This window comes from Hydra vulgaris, chromosome 03, assembly GCF_038396675.1.
Source record: "Hydra vulgaris chromosome 03, alternate assembly HydraT2T_AEP".
Taxonomy (NCBI): Eukaryota; Metazoa; Cnidaria; class Hydrozoa; order Anthoathecata; family Hydridae; genus Hydra; species Hydra vulgaris.
The window spans coordinates 56,293,571-56,315,000 of record NC_088922.1 but is presented as its reverse complement, the minus strand read 5'-3'; the positions used below and the strand labels follow the sequence as shown (position 1 = coordinate 56,315,000).

The 21,430-nt window shown below is 27.6% G+C and overlaps 1 protein-coding gene and 1 long non-coding RNA gene across 5 annotated transcripts in view; one reads left to right on the top strand and one right to left on the bottom strand.

The window, feature by feature from the left end:
* The window catches only part of LOC101238202 (dehydrodolichyl diphosphate synthase complex subunit DHDDS), a 22,884-nt gene extending 8,357 nt beyond the window's left edge, over positions 1–14,527 (top strand). For 2 of the 3 annotated variants that reach the window (XM_065793767.1, XM_065793766.1), the window contains 6 exons: positions 5,001–5,143; positions 6,645–6,761; positions 6,883–6,984; positions 12,715–12,829; positions 13,271–13,378; positions 14,202–14,527. In XM_065793767.1, the coding sequence (XP_065649839.1) occupies positions 5,001–5,143; positions 6,645–6,761; positions 6,883–6,984; positions 12,715–12,829; positions 13,271–13,378; positions 14,202–14,411 (795 nt within the window). In that variant the 3' untranslated portion in view covers positions 14,412–14,527. Of the gene's footprint in view, positions 1–5,000; positions 5,144–5,596; positions 5,721–6,223; positions 6,351–6,644; positions 6,762–6,882; positions 6,985–12,714; positions 12,830–13,270; positions 13,379–14,201 lie in introns of those variants that run through there. The other variant, XM_065793768.1, reaches the window with a different exon arrangement.
* Positions 14,528–19,929: 5,402 nt separating this feature from the next.
* LOC136077784 (uncharacterized) lies at positions 19,930–21,182 on the bottom strand. Of its 2 annotated transcripts, none has more exons than XR_010637276.1 (3): positions 21,077–21,182; positions 20,316–20,460; positions 19,930–20,017 (listed from the first exon to the last, which is right to left on the bottom strand). It is a non-coding gene; the product is annotated as an uncharacterized LOC136077784 (long non-coding RNA). The 2 variants fall into 2 exon arrangements; XR_010637277.1 differs by lacking the exon at positions 19,930–20,017 and adding an exon at positions 20,078–20,109.
* Between the last annotated feature and the right edge of the window lie 248 nt (positions 21,183–21,430).

Genomic DNA, 21,430 nt, shown 5'->3' with positions numbered 1-21,430 from the left:
CTCAAAATTTAAACACCATATTTATATTTATTTATATATTTCAAGGACTAACTTTTGGTTGCTTGTTGCCTTTGGCTTTGCAGAAATGGAGATTTACTATTTATACTCTTCAAAGTCAAAGTAAAATATTACTAAGTTTAATTTAACTTCACGTGGTGTTTGGTCGTTGTCAGTTCTTACTGAATCTTGCAATTAATTTATCTTACCTTTTAAACCAGCTACAGCTCTGAAACTTTTAATGTTTGTATAGTCCTGGTGAGCTACTATGTTAAAATTGTTTTCAGGAGCGAAGACCCGGGGAAGAGTCTTTGCCTGGGTCTTTTAATTTTGCTATTATTTTTTACTTTCTTCCAAAATAGCTTTAAAACTTTCAGCAGATGTATAGTCCCAATAATGTTGGGATGTTGCATATTTTGACATTTTCCTGGGCCAACAGTTCAAAGGAGATCAAAGTGCCCTTTCCACCTAAGAAAAAATCTTTGAAAAGAATGTCTTTATTTTTTAAATTACTTGTTGTTATTAAGGTAATAAAAGCGAAAGCTCTTAAAAAAGAGCACCACCAAAATAAAAAAATGTGAAATGAACTAAACATAAAATCATTCTATTTGAAAACAGGTGAGAGTTTTTTTTAAGAATTTTAATATATAATTAAGTTTATAATTATATATAGTTATATTATATTTTATTATATTATATTTTATTATATTATATTATATATAGTTTATAATTTGCATTCATTACTTAAATTAGGGGTTTTTTTGGTTTCAACAAAGGCATTGTTTCCTGATTATGCAATTGCATTCATATTTTAATGTTGGTTACTTATTTTCGTTATTAAATTCATTTATTATTAATAACATTTAAAAAGTATATTTTATGATAGTCTTGGTTTATTTATAAAAGTTTACAACTGAAACTTATCAATATATAACAATTAGTATTTTATTTACTTAGTTAATTATACATGTTTGATACATAATACGTAATTAAATATATTTATTATGCCTCGTTTTATTAGTTTTTTTCCCATTAAGAATTGTTTTGTTTCAAAAGAAATTTGGTTTTTTATCATTATTTCAAAAAATAAAACCTTAAAATGGCAATATGTTGTAATACTGAAAATAAAATTTTATTATAAACATTTTGATATATAAAAATTTTATTTTTTATAATTATATCCGTTAGGTTAACAAACTTTCTCTATTTCATTCTGCAAGTGCGACTTCTGTAAGCCCTACTTTTGTATGTAGTAAAATAGTTTTATTTTGTATTTCAACATGCATAAGGCTACATTTCGTAAGTAGCATTTGCGAAATGAACATCAGTGGTTTTTTTTGTTTTGTAAAATTTGGTACGGAAAAAAAAGTTCTTAATTCTCAATATCCTTCTAAAAGAATTTTATTTTTTTAAAGAATTCTTCCAGAATTGCACAAAATCTTCCGATTAACAACTCTATTAAAAACCAATATTATTCTAAAAAATAAATAGATATAACTAGGCTTAAATTTGTTAAAATAGAAACAGAACAAAAATTCTTAAATTTAGTATTACAAATAAATCGGTGAATGTTAAAAGGGCAGAAGTCCAACTATGTAAACTTTCGGGAAACTAAAAAAAACTGCATTTTTCTTCGTAGTAAATTTTTGTTAATGGTTAAATAATTCTTTTTTTTGAAGAGGATATTTTTCGCCTTCAAAAAAAAAATTATTGAACGATTAACAAAAACTTACTGCAGAAGAAAATGCAGTTTTTTTTAGTTTCCTGAAAGTTTATATTACTGAACTTCCGTCCTTTTAACATTCAGCAATTCAAATATAATTATATTGCCCAACTTTACTTTAAAAAAAAAAAAAAGGAATTAAATATGTTTTATCTTCAAAAAAGAATATTAAAGAATACACATGAGAGAAAATATGAACTTTGCGCAGCTTAGAAATGAGAAAATCTTTGTTTTAGATTAAAATAACATGAAATGTAAATATTTAAACTGAAACTTTATTTAAAAAACCTCTTTTAGAAAACTTAGTACTTAATAGCGCAGAAAAAAAATATTTAAAAGTAACGTAAATTATAAATTTTAAAAATGGCAATTAGTTTAGTGATATTGTCATAGATATAAATTCAAATTGAATTTTTTGTATATTAAATGGTCAAAATGTTTTCTTTCTTAAATGTCTTATAGATATAAATATCTTTAGATATAAATATATCTTTTACATTCTCTAACAAAAGAATATTTATAATAGAAATATAATTAAACCAAAAAAATACTTTAAAAGAATTAAAAAAATAATTGTGACTCAGTCTTTTTGGTTTTAAAAACAATTGCAGATAGTCTATAGTCCTAAGTGTTGTAATAAATCATAATTTGTTTGAGTGACACAACTTTTATTCTGGCAGTCTAAATGGGGAACAGTAAAAAATTAATTATATTATTATAATAATTTTTTTTTATTTGGTTTTACTTATTTTTATTTATCCAAAAAATAGTAATAACTAATTCCAAATAATAAATAAGTTACAACCTTTTATTGAAATTTCTAATAAAGTGATTTATTCATAATTAACCAATTTTAAGATATATAAATTATATAAGTGAAAAATTATTTTAAAATAAGTAATATTTTTATGTTAAGATTTAAGCGGTGTAATAAAATTATTTATTTGCTTCATTTGCGCTTCAGTTAAGTGGTGTAAATAAAATTATTTATTTGCTTCATTTGCACTTGTCACAATTACGTCTGAAAGAATGCACCCTTCAATAAAAATAGATCAAGTGAGGGCAAGGTTTGGAGTGATGAAGGTCATGAATAGGGTCAGATTTTAGGTCACGGCTTCTCCAATTAGGCTTTATACAAAGGTCAGGTTGCTATAATGTACCCTTATATATAACTTAAATAATTAACCCTAACCCTGATCCTGACCCTCAAATAAATGTGTTTTTTTAATCTGCGGAAGAGTGCGTCACATCAGACATACTTATTAAAGATGTATCTAATGTTTTTGAAAGCGATATATTAAATAACTTTGATCTTTACTAAAGTTTTTATATTTTTGTAATGCTTTTAAATAAAGTAACAAATCACTGCTGATGGAATTTTCTTCTTACTTTACTTCAAGTCAACACATTTTTGACTAAAGAAAAAAGCAATTTTATCTCTCCATTGAAATGGAAAAATTTAATTCTTTTTTGGTACTACGAAGAATTTTTAAGTTTTTTTGTTTACTTCATTTAGTTAACAAAACATTTTAAAGGTTTATTTATTTTTTTTATCATGTATTACTTTCTACAAATAAATGTATGCTTTAAAAAATGTATGTTTAAACAAAAGATGAAATTATTTTTATAAAGGCTAAATTTTCTTTTCTATTTTTTAAGGCATAATTAACTAGCATGTATTTATTTAAAAACTTACTATTTAAAAAAAAAAAACAGAATAGTTTAATTTAAACATGTGTATTTATTAAAAAATTGCTAGAAGTTGTTAAATATTTTGAAGGGCTTTCTTATTATTAGATTTTAACAAAGGACATTTTCGAAAATTTATCATCTAGTTCCAAACAGTTTCAAAGATATGACTATTCAAATGTTTCCTTAAATCATCAAAAATCTGTCATTTAAAAAAATATTTTTGGTCTTTGTTTCTGTTCTGTGTGCAATGGAAAGCTGAAAATGTGTACACTTCTATATTTATAGGCAAGAAATCCAATAAGATAACTTAAAATATTTAAAAATAAACATAACAACTGTATTTTTGATCTTTATCGCAATTTTACTGGGGCAAGTTTAATTGCATAAATGCAGATATGGCTCGATTTTTTAATTTTTTTTTCCGATGTTGTGACAATTTACTGATAATGATTTTTAAGTATTATTGACAGTTGTATATATTTTTTTTTTAATTTATATTATATAAATTATATAAGTATGTCATTTTTATAATAAACGTTATTAAAAAATTATTTTGTTTTTAATAACGATGACTTTCTAAGATAACGAAAGTCTTTTTGAAGAATGTAATATAAGAATCATTGAAGTTAAAAAGATAAAAAAATTCATTTAAAAAGATAAAAAAAAATTTGTTGAAAATAAATGACAAATGTTATTGCAAGCCGTTACAATTAAATAAGTTTGATCTTTAATGCTTTTATATTATTGAAATGCTTATTAATAGAGTAACAAAAGACTTCTAACTTTTTATTTTTTATTTTTTTTTATTAATATATATTTTTATGATAAATGTTAATATTTTGAAACAAATTTAACTATAAAAACAAAGAATAAAATGGTTTTTAAATCCATAATTATTTACTAGTTTACATTTACATGGAAACTGATATTTTTAAATTAGTAAAAAAAAATGCTAATTTAAATTAAGTGTGAGTTTTTTTTAAACAATCATTCAAAGTAAATTGTTTTTTTTTACTTTAAGGGTTTCCAATAATGATTTATGGTTTAAGGCTAAAGGGTTTCCTATAAAACAAATAAAGATAAAAAATTTTTCCTAACATAATTATAAACATGGTTTAAATAAACTAAGCATTTTTGTTTGTTGAGTTTTGTTTTAGTTGGGTTTTTTTTCTTTTCTCTTTTTTTAAGATTTTTTTTCTTTTTTAAAGTTCAAATAACAATAATATATTTTTAGAATGTATCAATTTTTATGCTGGCCCAAACACAAACCCGGCCCCAGCTGTGTTTTATCAAACTCAGCCAAATATCAACCCGGTTTGATATTTGGCTGGGTTTAAAAAAATTATTTTTTAAAATCCTTTTCTAAATAAACAAAACAAATGACCTACTCTGTTACTCATATGAGTTTATTTTTCCATGCAAAATGAGTCACTTGGTTTTTTTCCATATATTTTTTAGTGCAATAATAAAGTTCTATTTTTTTCTTTTTCTTAAAGGATGTTTTATTTTTTTGACATAAAATTAAAATAAATTGTATAGTTTTTTAAAAATTTCATTTGTGTACCATTCTCCAATTTCATTATTATAGGTTCTTCAATGGTGTTATGAACTTGGGATTCCAGAAGTTACTGTTTATGCTTTTAGTATTGAAAATTTTAAAAGGTCTCAAGACGAAGTTGATACTTTATTGGAAATTTTTAAAAAAGAATTGAACAAACTTTTGGAAAAAAAGTATATTTTTTAGTAATTAAAATATTTATTAAAATAATAATTGATTAATGTTTTTTAAATAAACATATGCATACATATATTGTAATATATATATGTATGTATGAGGGTGTGCGCACACACCCTCATACATACATATATATTTTACATTAAAAAAATTTTATTTTGTTTACACAAAAATTTGTTGATAATTTTTTATTTAATTTAATTTAATGAATTATTAATCTAATTTTGATTTAATGAATGGTTAATTTAGTTTTTATTTAACGAATGGTTTAAAATATTCATAAGAGTTATAAAAAAACTTGCATAAGTGTAATCTGATTAAAACTGTTTTTAAGCTGATTAATTTAATCATTTCTTTGACATCATTGGCTTTATGAGCACATCACGATTTTTTGTTATATGATGGAAGAATTTAAAAGATCTGTCTGTTTTTAACTTGAATATCCAACCTGACATCAACTTGCTCCATGTGACACCACACAAAAAATTTAGTCATTAGCATTTAAATTAACAAGCTAACAAAATTTCAAAAATGACTAGATACACAAGAAAAGGTTTTTCAAGCTTTTAATAAGTATTTCATTTTTTTTTACTTTTTAAATAAATATAGCGTTAATATAAAATATAAATAATCAATTGTATTTCAATTTAGCAATTTTTGTTTAATAAATTTTTTTTTGGAGTTTTATCAAAACATTGTAATTCCAATGTTGTTAGGTAAAGAATAAATGTAGCAATATATAATTCCTACTAAACTCTGGCTCCATTTCAATTTATATGTAAATACATAAGTTTAGTAGATTTTTCACATAAATTATAAACTTATTTTTTAGACTTTTTATATGAACACATTTTGTTTCACTAATTTGTTTACTAAATAAATTTTGTTACTTTTTGCATCTTAGTATTTTTAGCATCTTAGTCATATCCAGTATTTTGTCCGTTCTTCATCTTACACTTATTATTTTTCATCAGCATAAACAAATTGTACATCAGTTTAACAATGTTATGAATATCTTGTAGCAAATAGGAATTATCTTTTTATAGTTGTAATTATCACCTATTACTTTTTCTTAGTTATTATACGCCTTTTTCACCAGTATAACATAACAAATAAACCTTGGCAAACTAGAATCTATACATAAAGAGACATGGGGTTATTAACTCTGTACTTGTTCTCTGTACTTCTGTACTGTAAATTTGTGTAAGTTTTACCTTTAAATTAGTTTTTTTTTCTTCTTTTTTCTTATATGCTAAATAAAATACAATTTGAAATATTTTTTAAAAAAAGACATAATTTTTCATTAGAAAATTGAAGATCAAGTCTTTTAAAAAACAACTGCTTAGATTCCTCTTCCGTCCCTCCATAATAGCTTTTCCTGCGAGATCATGTAGATTGTTTTTAAAAAAACATTAACTAAAATTTTCTGTCCCTCCATATTTGCTAAATTTAATAGAGAGATTATGTATGCACATTTGACTTAATTTTTTTGTACAGGGATGAACTCACAGAGTATAGTGTTTGCATTCGTTTTATTGGCAACATTGCATTATTTGATTATGATATCCGTGAAATTATTTTTAAAGTCATCAATCTAACCAAAAACAATAATAGGTTTGTTTTTAAATTTTTAAAATTATTCTTACAATAAAATAAAATTTGATATTAAAATTGTATTTATTTTATTATTTTTTAAAATTTAAAAATGGTTTTAAGTAATATAATTTTTTTGTAGGTCATTTCTAAATATTGCTATGGCATATACCTCACGAGATGAAATCACTTATGCTATTAGAGAAATTGCAGTAGGTGTTGATAAAGGAATGATTTTGGAAAGGTTTCTAAAGTTTCATATTTGAAATATTTTGGATATTTTATTAATAGACACACACAGTTATAAATATTTTATTTAAATTTTTAACTTTATATAAATATATTTTTTTACGAATGTAATAAACTATTCAGGTGTAAAACAATAATTAATAAACTAATCAAGTGAAACATTTGGATTAAATGAAGCGTAAAGCGCCTTACGCTAGACAAACTATTATACTGAAAGTATATAAAAAGGAATGAAGAAATAGTACAGAGAGGCGAAATGCAGAAGTAGTACAAGGGGTGAAGACATAAAACAAAAGTGAAAGAAGTGAAGGAAGACAAAAGAGAACATATAGACATTTGAAGTTGTAGAGTTAACGTTAATATTGTATTGAATAATATAAAGCAGTTAATTAAGATATTTTAATTAGTAACATTTAAATACAATTGCGTAAAAGTTTTAAATAACATTTGCATAACATTAAATAATGTTAACGTAACATTTTAAATAATTGTTCTGTAACATTTGGAGGTATTGCCCGGATACAAGTAGCCAAGTAAATCAACTGTGTAAGAAAACATTTTTTTTTTCATCTGTTATTTTACTCACGGAACTGTAACTATTATTACCAAGTTTATTAACTTTGTCATTTACATATGAGCTGTTTATGAACGGCTAAAATATGCCCATATACTGAACCTAATCTATGTGTCCATACCACCGGTAATTCTCATACCTCTTTCAACAACTCCGATACAGCTGACTCCTTAGAACTGTCTGATACCAATCCGTTTAAAACCAAAAACAGCCGTTCACCAACAAATCCTGAAGAGAAGAACAATATGTCGCTTGAACAAATTTTAGAATGTTTGGCATTGAAGTGAGTCAAGAAATACATTCCAAAGTTTTTAGGGCTACAGAAATAGAAGATATCACTGAATGGTTAGCAGCTTTTGTTGTATTGCATTTCATAATCAATGGACAGATGAAAGGAAATTACTAGCATTTCCACTTTACTTAAAAGGCAGCGCTCTAGTCTATTATGACACACTTCCCACGCTTACTAGAAATAATTATCACAAACTTTAAGAGCAATTCCAGCAATATTATGACAATGCAAATATTGCATGGAACCAAAAAATGGAATTGATTAGCTTAATGCAAGATACTAACCTCACCTCCTATATGAGCACCCTTGATAACCTTAGTCAGCAGTTAGGTATCGATGGCGAAACAAAGTTGAGCTTATGCTGCAAAGTTGAGCTTAAGCCGCATTAGCGTTTGCCAAATTGCAAGATACAATTAAATCGGATTTGGTTATCTCTCAATTAAGCTAAGCTGGATGCACTCCGAAATCCCCCTAAACAAAATGTTGCTACTACCTATCACAAGCAGACATAAATCAACCTATTGATGGACTAAAAAGAGAAATAGATTTGTTAAAGCAAAATAATCACCGTCGTTCCCAGTGTGAAAGATTTCTTCCAACCGGATGTAACCTTTATACAAGTGCCGGTCAGGTAATATGTAACCAATGTTTAAGAGTAGGGCACACCCAAAGATTGTGCTCCCAGAAAATTTCCTCTTTACCAAGGCAAATTCAATATCGACAATAAGTTTTCCACAGGAGAAGTTAATGAAGATGCCCCGATCTGCCATAAAGCACAAGTTTATAAATTTTATGATAAGTGGACAGCTAAACCTAAAACTCGATTCAAAGATTATTTCCTTAATAACCAGCTTATAAATGTTGATTCCAATAGAAAAACACAACAAGAAAAGAATCTAACATCGATATCGGATACACATGAAGTTATACCGTCCCATCCGCTACTAAATGACCGTTCTCAATATCCTCAAGTCCCTGTAAGCAGTTTAGGAAAAATCAATACACCTCAACATAACTAGAGTGACAGATATAACGTTTTTACAAGAGTCACCAAAGAAGACAACCGTAGAGCTTGTTATGACCTCAGTATGTGTAATGAAGGAAATGAAGGCTGTACCCAATTGTGAAACTATTCTTACCATAGCGCACACCTTAGAAACTAAAAACGACTGTCTCTTTATACCAGAGACAAATCTGTTTGAAGAACAAAATGTCCATGTTTTCATTACCATAACCCATGGTTGGTCTAATCAAGTTAAGCTGCATCTTGATAATCCATCACCAAATTATTTGACCATTAGCAGAAATCAAGTAATTGGTGTCATTGTCCTGCTACCCTCCAAAATTCCTAAAGAAAAACAAATAAAAGAGGTCGCTCTAAACACTGAAGTTCTTAATGAAGTGATGAATTTCATCATGAATGATGAAGTTCTTAATGAGTGATAAATTCAGTTTTGAAGAAACTAATCAGAAAACACAGAAAGAAGTTAAACTCGCCCCTGAAAATGAACCACTACTAAATCGATATATATATATAAGATGGAGAAAATGTTAACAAAAGAATGAGAATAGGAAAAATGTAATATCTAATTAAATGGGAAGGTTATCCATCCAACCAAAATATTTGAGCCAGAAGAAAACATTTTTGATCCCCAAATAATCCAGAAATACCTTAATAATTGAAAGACAAGCAAAAGTGGGCATATCTCAGCGCTAATCACGACATATCTACGCATACGTAGGGAGAAAAACCAAACCAATTGTAGGTTCATGTCAAGAGTAACCCTCAGATTAAACAAACTATGGAAAATACCTATTATATTATGGTGTCTGACCCTTTTACCAACAATCATTACTGGTTTATTTGTTGGCTAAGTCTTTGATTGCACAAAGATGAAACCTATCGGAGTTTATCGACTACCCGCAATTACGTCATGCAATCATAACATGCATTTGTTAAATGACTCTGTGAAAATATTTATGGCAGACGTTTATGCTTATGGACCTCAGACAACCACAATAACCTTATTTCATTGTTATGATGAGAAAGTCACTTTAATCTGTCAATCAATTTTTCTCAAACAAAAGTCTAAAGACCTCTCATCCAAACAAATACCCGTAACAGCAGGAGAATGTCTTTCAGCTATGAATACTAAAGTATCGCCTTATGGAGCATAAGGCTGGATGGGAATTGAAATACCCCAACCACCACAAGTTTCCTACAGTGAAGTTGTTTCCTGTAGTGTATTCACTGATTTTTTTTTAAAGCTGTTTTGCGCATTTGATTTTTATGTTGCGCTTTGCGAATATGCTGTTAGTGATAATGATTTTTTTATGAAGATGATTTTTTGAAACAATGAATTTTTATGTTGCTTTTTTGCAAATACGCTGAAATAAATGTTAAAAAGGTAATAAACTATTCAGGCGTAAAACAATAAATATTTAACTAATCATGTAAAATGTTTGAATTAAATGAAGCCAAAAGCGCCTAACATGAACGCTAGACAAACTTGCTTAAACTATTATTTAAAGATGCATCTATCAACCTCCAAAAAGTATATAAAAAGGAATGAAGAAGTAGTACTAAGAGGCCAACTGCGGAAGTAGTACAAGAGGTGAAGACATAGAACAAGATAAAGTGAAAGAAGAGAAGGAAAACGGAAGAGGCATTTAGAATTTATAGAAATTATATTGGATAAAATAAAGGAGTTAATAAAGATATTTTAATTAGTAACAATTAAATACGATTATGTAACAGTTTTAAATATCATTTGCATAACATTAAATAATGTTAACGTAACATTTTAAATAAATGTTCTGTAACAATTTAAAGAAGCTAATTTGACTGAAGTTATGTTAGAAGCTAATTCATTAAAGTCAAATTTTTATTAAAATAATATTTAAAAATTTTTCTAATATAAAAATAATATTAAAAAATACAATTTTGATATTATTAAATAATATATTATATCAGACTTGGATGGAAAATTTGTTTTTGAAATAAGTATTAAGTTTAGTTATTTTTTTTAATTCTGCACTACATTTGCAGAAATATTCTCAGCTAAATTTTAATGTGCTTAATTTTAATAAGCTTGCTTTAATTTATAGCTTTCTATTCACTCACTGACGAGTCCCCATTTTTTGATTTTTTGATTTTTTTTTTTTTTTCTTTTTTTTTTTTTGGAGGCCAAAGCTTCACAGCGCTTTTTGAAGCAATTCTTTTGATCGTAGAGCCCTGAAATTTTACAAATAATCTTTTGTCGACTAACAATAGCTATATTTGTTACATTTGATTCAATAAGTATTTTAGATTTACGATGCCCCACCTTCCCGTTGGTTAGATCTGGAACTCCGAAAAAAATATCGGAAACCGAGAGGGCATCAAAAAGTGTTAAGTATCAATATAAATTTAATTAAAAATTTTACAAATATTCCACTTGTTAATTTCAGACAAATAAAAATGCGTCCAAAAAAGAACAAATACATCAACCAAGAAGAAGACCCAACCAACATTTAAATTAATAAAAAAAATATGCTCCAAATATTTTTGTTAATTATTATACACAGAATTCAAAATAAATTTTTATTGAATATTAATCATAATCAATAAGTGTAATAATTCAATTTTATCAAGACTTAAAAGTAGAAAATAAAATTAAAAAAAAAAACTTTTTAAAAATAGCTTTCTATTCAATCAACTAAAAGGTAGAAAATAACTTTTTTCTGTTTCTGGTACTTGTGGAAATCATGTACTTAGTAATAATCACTTTTGTAAAGCCAATACTGAAAGACATTGAAGGCAATTCATGTACGTATGTAAACAAACAAACTCATCGAAGTAAAGGAATAGAAAGTTTGGCGCCTTTTAAGTCAGATGCTTTCAAAATCAAATTCATTTTAAATGTATATAAAGCTAAAGGCGCCAAACTTTCCATTCTTTTACTTCGATGAGTTTGTTTGTTTACATACGTACATGAATTGCCTTCAATGTCTTCCAGTTTTGGCTTTACAAAAGTGATTATTACTAAGTACATGATTTCCACGAGTACCAGAAACAGAAAAAAGTTGTTTTCTACTTTTTAGTCTATTGAATAGAAAGCTATTTTTAAAAAGTTTTTTTTTTTTTTAATTTTTTTTTTATTTTAATGCTGAATTCAGCTTTCAATAAGATCTTTTTGTGTTTTTAAAAGTAAAGTTTGTATGACATTATGATAACATTTTAACAAATTATATTCTTTAATTTTTTCAAAAATTATATTCTTTAATTTTTTCAAAAATTGTATTCTTTAATTTTTTCAAAAATTATATTCTTTAATTTTTTTAAAAATTATATGTTCTTGAAGCAGTTTTCTTGCTAATAGAATTTTTTTTTTGTAAATTAAATGATATATATTTATTGAGTTTAGACAGTATTTTAATGACTTACATGACAGAGAGTATAAAAGGGAACAGTAACTACAGATGTAATTTATGATAATTTATGCTTGTTAAGTTTGGTTGAGTGTAGCATTACTTTAAAGATATAGTGGGATTCTATTTTGCACATATCTTGCACATAGTTATGATCTTGCACATAGTTGTAGTTTTTACCACCACATCTATTAAAAGTGTTTTAAATTTCACAAAGTATTAATTTACATAATTAAATAAATTTAAGTGAAAAATTCATAAAGTTTATATTTTTTGCATCATTTTACATCATGTTTATTTTTATATAACTATAATTTTTATTGGCTTAATAATAACTTAATTTTTATTATAATTTTAATAATAATTTAAATTTTAACTTGATTTTTATTATAATTTTAACAATAATTTAAATTTTAACTTGTTGTTTGTTTTTTTTAATTTTGCGATAGTGATATTGATGAAGAGTTACTTGAAAACTGTTTTTATACTAATAAATGCAAACCAGTTGACTTGGTTATTAGAACATCTGGTGAAGTGAGGCTTAGTGATTTTTTACTTTGGCAGGTAAATCAAAGCAAGCCATAATGTTAAATTTGTTTTTTTAAATTTTTATTATTTTTATATAAAATTTTTGTGTTTTCATCAACTTTTTTTTTTTTTGTAACTTTTATTTTGGTTATTTTGACCATCATAAGAAATTATATATTTGATTTTTAATTTTATTGTCATAAGTAGGCAGGTAAGACTCTTTTGTGGTTAAGGCTACTTATCTGGGAGGAGGAAAACTGTAACATAAAATGTTAGGACGGTCATTTTGTTTTTAAAATAGCCTCAACTCCACCATAATTTTCTATTTAAATAAAAAAATAGCATAAGTAAAACCTGTCTAAACCACACAAGTGTTAACCACAGGCGCTAATCTTTTTAAAAAACAAAAATAATCAATAAGACACTTATATATTTTTACTATTATATTACCATATGAATTTTTCTTTTTTTTTTCAGACATCATTTTCTACATTGTGCTTTGTTGATTCATTATGGCCTGAATTTACTGTGTGGAATCTGTTGTTTTGCATTTTTAAGTTTCAATTAGGGTATAATACAATACAGGTATTATGTTTCACACTTCTGTATGATGGTATATTCTTTAATTTAAATTCTGATATATTTTGATGCAATAATTTGCATCAAAATATATCTAAAATATTTTTCTAAAAATACTTATTAAGATATTTTTTCAAGTATAAAATGATTAAAAGGGTTCAACACAAATGTTTGATTAAATATATTATACAGTCTTTATTAAGCATATTATATTTCTAAGTATTTAAATTCTTTATTATTCATATCATATTTTTAAGTTTTTAAACAACAAAACTAATTTTTTCACTAAACCCTAAGGTATTGCACAATCCTTGGGTAATTTATAAAAAGTATGTTTGTTTTTTGTTTTGTTTTTTGTTGATTTTTTTTGCTTGATCACAAATTTTTATAACTATGCAGTTAACTGGTAGTTAGCCGCAAACTTTTATTTTTTAAATTATAAAAAATTATAAATCAAATAATAATTATAAAAAAGTATAAATATTTATGATCTTTTTGAAGTATATGAAATATATATGAAGTTTTTATGAATGGTACACGTTCATTGGTAGTCACATAACCTAGAATAAATGTGAACAGAAGAAAAAAAAAAGATGAAATGCACAGTTAGAAATGAACTTAAGGTCAAAAAGATTAACAAAGTTCGTCAACTTTTATTTTCTATTACAATTAAATATATTTATAAATACACCCCTGTTTTTTAATTGTGAAAAAACAATTAAAAAACGTATGTTGAGTAAGGTCGTAAAAAATTAACCGGGATTTATATTTATTGTACGCGATAACGTGGAAATGTTATATATTGTGTGATTTTTTGTATTATCTTTAGAATGCAAAGTCAACCAGCAAGTTAAAAGAAAGGCGTGCTCAATTGGAATTAGATTTTCAATCTGCCTACAAAGCCGAGAGGTGCTCTGAAGATAATATTGATCCAGATAATATTGAAAAGCAAACACTTTTAAGAACTGAAAGAATAAATAGGTTTCTTGCCATGGTTGAAGATAGACGGAATGAACTAATGTTTTTGACCAAGTCTTGAACATTCAATAATATTTGTTTTATATTTAAATATTTAAGGATTTTTAATAATTTGTAAATATATATGTATTGTAATAGAATTCTATGAATTAAAAAAAATACTTTTTCGTTTAATAATCTCCTTTTTTTTTCACCGCGCTATTAAGCAAAGTGTAAAACATTGTAGATTTTTATATATATAAATCTGTATTTTTTTAAGGTTAAAATATTTTGAAACAGAGCAATTTTTATTGAATCGATTTGAACAAAAAAAGGTGGTACACAACTAAAAAGCACTTTTTCAATCAAAAGTTGGATTAAAGCCCAAAACTAGTATTTGCAAAATTTTTATTTTACATACATAACGGCGGAAAAACTGTCTAAAAAATGCCTAAAATTATTAAAAATACAGTATTGGACAAAACATTTGCAACCAACATCGAACAATGCTAAAAAGTGTTCCTAATTTTACATGTCTTAAAAACGAAACGAACTATACTACCACATCAAACAGTTCAGGAGTCTGAAGTCATAGCATGCCATGACATGAGCAATCACCTGACAGGTGACAGCACACAGGCAGAATTTCGTTGACAAGTGCCATTTTACAGCGGACAAAACAAGTGCAACTTTTTTGGTTTGTTTCATTTTCTTAAGTCTGGTCCGTGTCAACGTCGCGGAAGTTTTTTAATAATTAAAGGAAGTTTCCAGAAGAAGCATCCAGAAACATTCAGGCGCATCCAGAAGCTTCCAGATGCATCGAAAAGAAGCATCTAGAATCTTCCAGAACAGGTTCATTTAACTATATAAGAGACATGTAAATCGACATGAAATTCAGTCAGTATATGGAAGTCAATCAGTCAGTATTATCAAGACAGTTTATTGAAGTGAGTTTTATCAAAGTTTTTTATCGAAGAACATCAATACAAGAAGTGAAATACAACAAGTGTTTCATTACATCAATACAGTCCACATCCAACCAAGACGTTGTGTTCCGCAGAGCATTTTTGTATCATCACAAGGTAAATGTAACACGGTAAGCCTTAAAAAGCGTGATTGTTTATTTTTATTATTTTTATGACTTCAAGTGCAAAAATGGCTCCCGACAGTCTTGGATTGGAACTAAGAAAGAAAATTATTGGCGATTGCGTCAGTGGAATGTCACAAAAAAGTATTTGTGATAAATATCGCGTGAAAAAATGGACCGTATCAAGACTATGTTCCAAATATCGTTCTACGGGAAAGTTGGCAGCAGATAACAAAGGTGGAAAACCGCGTTCCACCACTTCTAGAGAGGATTCTATGATCGTCAGATCCTTCAAGAAGGATCCCTGGATATCATCAGTCGAGATACAAAAGCAATTAGAGCTGCCTGTATCGGATCGAACAATCAGACCACGTGCTGTTGAAGCCGGACTGTTTTCTCGACGCCCTGCAAAGAAACCGCTGATTTCACTAAAAAACCAGAAAAAAAGACTCCTGTTTGCTACACCTCATATTGACTGGAATGTGCAGAAATGGCGAATGAAATGTCCTGTTCAGTGATGAATCAAAGTTCAACATCATTGGGAGCGATGGCATTTGCCGTGTACGTCGACCGGCCGGAAAACGCCTTGATTTACGTTACTGCCATAAGACCGTAAAGAATGGTGGAGGCAAAATGTAATGTTCTGGGGGTGTTATTCTACTAACGGTCTAGGTCCAATTCATCGAAACGATAAAATAATGGATCGTTTCATGTATAAAAATATCCTAAAAGATGTTATGTTACCTCACGCTGAATGGAATATGCCAGTAAATTGGGTTTTTCAGCAAGACAACGATCCGAAACACACTGCAAAAGTAGTCAAGCAGTGGTTTCAAGACAACCACCTATCGGTGATGGATTGGCCGCCTCAATCTCCGGATCTCAACCCTATTGAGAACCTGTGGGAGATCGTCAACCGCAGGCTTAATTGTGAAGGTGTTCGTAATAAGGATCGACTGTTTGAACAAATCCAAAAGGCCTGGGATGCGATTCCAAAAAGTTTTATTGTTTACCTGATCGAATCTATGCCTCGAAGATGCAAGGCTGTGATCGACAACAAAAGGTTCGCCACGAAATATTGATAGCGAAATACAGCTTGGTCAACATTTTGTCGAGTTGCACTTGTTTTGTCCGGAAGGAAATCAACTTTTTTTAATACTTTTGATTAATTTATTTTCGTGTATAAATAATGAACTCGTGTACAAACAATGTACAAATAATGAAACTTGTGATGAACTTCGTGTACAAATAATGAACTTTGTGATGAATAAAACTTGAAGAACTTTGTCTCTAAACAGTTACATAGTTATTTCTCTAAATTGAAAAAATGCAGCACTTTTATATAAAGAGACTAAATTAGCATTATTTGGTTGCACTCGTTTTGTCCGATACTGTATATACAGTGGCTTTCATAAATTTAGACCCACTCATTTTTTTTCCCATAAATGTAAGAAAATACTTAAAATAAAAATAAAATAAAAGTGCTACCGCTGTGTTTGATATATCTTTTAATAGAGGAAGTGAAACTCTATTATAGAGTACCTTAATTTTTTTTTACAGGATATTTATTACTCATTCTAAACCAATTAACACAAAAGAGTTAATTGATAAGCTTGATTTTATTTTATTCGTAAATTTAGACGCATAATCAAAAAAGTCTTATATCTTGTTAATTGAAAGTTAATTAGCAGTTTTTTCCCATATTTCTCATTAATAGGCCTAAATTAATTGATTTTGTCAAAAAACCTTATATAAATATGACTTACCTGGAATTAGTTAATCATTATTTAATAAATAAACAAAAGTTAAGTTAGTTTTGCACTAAAAAGACGTGGAAAATGGGCAAAAGACGTACCACTCAAGATAAAAGGTGGCAAATTATTGCTCACACCAAAGAAGGAACCAAAATTAATAGCGAAATTGCCAGGTTAATTGGAGTTTCTGAGAAATGCGTTCGGACAACGAAGCAAAACTTTCTTCACACTGGTGGTGCCAGCGAGAAAAAGAGGCCAGGTAGACCCTTGTCAATCACCAGAAAGGACGATAGTGCCCTTTTTAGAACTGTCAGAGCTAATCCAAGAATTAGTTACAAAGAATTGACCTCAGAATTCAATACAACGCGAAAACATCTATTTCTCAAAGCACAGTCCGCCGAATATTTATCAAATACAAGATTGGAGTCTACTCTGCTTTGAAGAAACCGCTCCTACGTCCATATGCTAAACAAAGGAGTCTAAAATGGTGTCGTGAAAGAAGGTATTGGACAATAGAACAATGGAAAAACATTATGTGGAGTGATGAGAGTAACTTTGAGCTTATCAATTGCAAATCTAACAAAACAGTCAAAAGAATGGCTCACCAAAAGTATTACGCCAGGTAGATTAGACCGACTGTACAAAGTGGAGGAGGCTCAATAGGAATCTGGTCATGCTTCAATTACAAAGGTGTTGGTATCTGCCAAACATACACCGGAAGAATCAACTCCAGAATATACGTAGAAGTACTGGAAAACAACCTAATTCCATCAATTGACCTGCTTATGCTCAATGATAAACCATGGAAACTTCAACAAGATGGCGCTAATGCACATACTGCATACTATACAAAGGAGTGGTTCAACAATAGTAATCATCTGATTTGAATCCGGTTGAAAACATTTGGGCTTGGATTGACCGTGAATTGGCAAAGGTTTAAATTTCCACACTTGGCCAACTGAATGACGTCCTTAAGGAGACCTGGTATAGAGTCCCAGAGGCGATGTGCAAAAATCTTTTTGAGTCTATGCCTATAAGAGTTCTTATTTGTATTAAAGCAAAAAGCGAAAACACAAAATATTGATTGGTTCATAAATTACGCCTCCTAATGTATCGTGCGTCTAAATCTATGAATAATTTTTTTTGTCTTATACCATGTAGTTGTAACTAATTATTACTTAGTATTTGTTGTTTTTTTGTAAATTTTTTGTAAATTTTGTATTCTGAATGTATTTATACAACCCTCGGAATTAGGGTCGGCATTCAAACACTTTCAGGTCGGCAGATAGGTCGGCATGCCGATCTAACTTCCGACCTGAAAGTGTTTGAGGTCGGCAAAAAATTGCCGACCTCGTTTTTATGTTTCATGGTAAAACCTTTGTATCAAAAATTTTTTGCCGACCTCTAAAAGGTTGAGGTCGTCAATAATTTGCCGATGATTTGCCACTTTTCATAACTCCGAGGGTTGTATATACATAAATTAATAGAAAATGACTTAGCAAAAAAAAAATTTCATCTAACACTGCGTTTCATCAATAAAGACTCACCAGAAATGAATAATCAAATTAATAAAATTTCAATTTATACCAAAAAAATTAAATTACAGGAAGTCGCAAATGTCTTAACTACTGTAAGTTTTCACACATTTGTGGAATTTGCGATTTAATGTAACTACTATTTGAGCTCATTTATTTTTATAGTGGAGAAACTTATTTTCATGTCTACATTTTGAAATTAATTCAGATTTTTTGTTTAATAAGCATTCTTGGTTTGCATGAGAAATTATTTAAAAATTTTCTTGACCATACCATACCGCTTTTTTTGATAAACAACTTCCACTCATTGGACAATTGTTTTTTTGTTTACAATTACAATTTTCTGTAGCTTTTTCATTTAGGATTTCTTTTTTGTTTAACAAAGCATGTGACCTTTTATAATTCTTTCCATATTTTTTGTGCAACTGTAGCTTACTTTAATTGTATTTCGATTAAAAATTGTATGTAATTTATTAGAAGGCGGGAAATGCGTATTGACTAACTTTAAAAATACTTTTTCTATGTTAGTGGAAACGTTTTTGCTATATCCCAGTAGGCACAGCGACGTGACAAAAACGTGAATATCACGTTATTTTGGCACGTGACATTTAGGTGACTTTTTGGTCCCCATAAAATTCACGTGATTTATGAAGGTGTTTTTCACGTTACTTTTGGCACTTGATATTTATGTAACTTTTTGGTCCCCATGAACTGTCTAAAAGACGTGCTTTTTACGTTTATTTTGGCACGTAATATTTAAGTAATAATTATGCTTTATAAAAACGAAGTGTTTGGATTCGTGTAAAGAAAAAAAACTCATCGTCTTGGAAATATTTAATACGTATTAAATTACATGGTTTTATTAGTCAGTATATTAGTTCTTGACATAAACATTTTGAATTTGTAATAAAAGCTGCACTTTTGTTAAAATATCCTCCTTATATCCAATAAGTAATAATTATTACTTATTATAATAATTATATATATAATATATAATAATAATAAGTAATAATTATGACTTTGTACTTAAGTACAAATTCATAGATCTGCAACTTACAAAGAGCACGCTTCGATCCACAAAGAGCGCACTTCAAACTTAATCTAACGAATCATTCGATATTTTCTCCTATAAGAGCACGCATCAAACTTTATCTAATGAATCAGATTTAGCTAAAAATAAACAAATAAAATCTTAAACAATAATGTTTAATAATTACCTTAACTCACAAACTTTTAAAACAAATCTTAATTGGTGAGTTGCAAACAATTGTGGGAACAAGTCTTTCTAGTGTTGCTATCTGTTTTCTTTTATCTAAATCATTAAATAATTTTAAGAAAACAATACTACATACAATGTAGAAAAATAAAAAAAGTCATTTGCCTTCTAATTTTATACTCTTATTGCTAAAAAATAAACAAGGATTTAATAAAAAAAGACATAACAAAAAAGTCGACAGATAAATAAAAAGAAGAAGTACAAAATAAAAAATACAAGTCTAAAAAAATATTGTTTCTCTATATATATCTATATCTAATATCTGTCTATAGATAAATATCTATATATAAAGTTAATAACTGATGCGCGTGATTAGAAAAAGACCTGTACTCACCTTATGTGATAACATCTGATTAAATAATTTGTTTTCTTTGTTTTCCATCTTCTTATATTTGCACTTGTTTCTGCATTAACTTGTTCATACATTAACTCACTAGATGCAAAGGTGACAGCCCACGAAGTTGCTTTAAATGAGTAATCTACAAAGTTTTGAACATTAAATGTAATTTTAGAATGCACACAGAAAAATTATAACAATTTTTAAAAATGTAATAGTTACCACATAACCACACAATATTACAGTGGGGATTTTATATCATGATTTTCCTACCCATTGTGAGATTTTCATCTTGAGGCTCCTTTTGCTGTGGAAACATTCACCACAGCTAAGGAGCCTCATCTACCCCTAATTATATATAATATATTAAGTATAAAACTAAAAGTATGTATAATAAAGTATTGTCAAATTAGGTCACCAATAAATACCGAGTGCTAAAAATTCAACTCAGAATCAAGTTACATTCTCCAACAAGATATGAACTAAATTAAATTCTTGCTACAGGGTGCGATCACAAAAGAAGACAAAGAGAGGGAAAAGTGAATTTTCTCAAACTTTAAAAGTTAAAAGGTTATTGTGTCTTACTACAGAATGATATTCCTAGTCAATAATATTTTATACAGAACTTATCATTTCTCATGTAGTTTAATAAATTTAATATTGAATAAGTTATAATAACTTATTTATTATTAAATTAATTACATCTACAAATTTGACAATCTAAAATATTATATAATAGGGTAGTAAAAAAAGGATACCTTGTATTAGGGTTTGATCTTTTGCATGTTGCAATATGAGAATTATCTGCCATAACGTTACACGATTTTGAACTAAACTTCGTAATATATTTATTAAACCTAAATTGATAAAACTTAGATATAAAATAATATAATATATTTAGATAAAATATTATAAATGTGAGATTTTATTTTTGTCAAAAATGCATTGCGATGTTATAAGATATCTTATACCCTGATACTTTTTTTATTATTATAAAACTACAATGCAAAATAATTATATTATTATAAAAGTATAATAAAAAGTAATTACAATAATGAATATATAAACTACATATTTTATATAATCATTACATTTAAAAAATTTGGAAAATT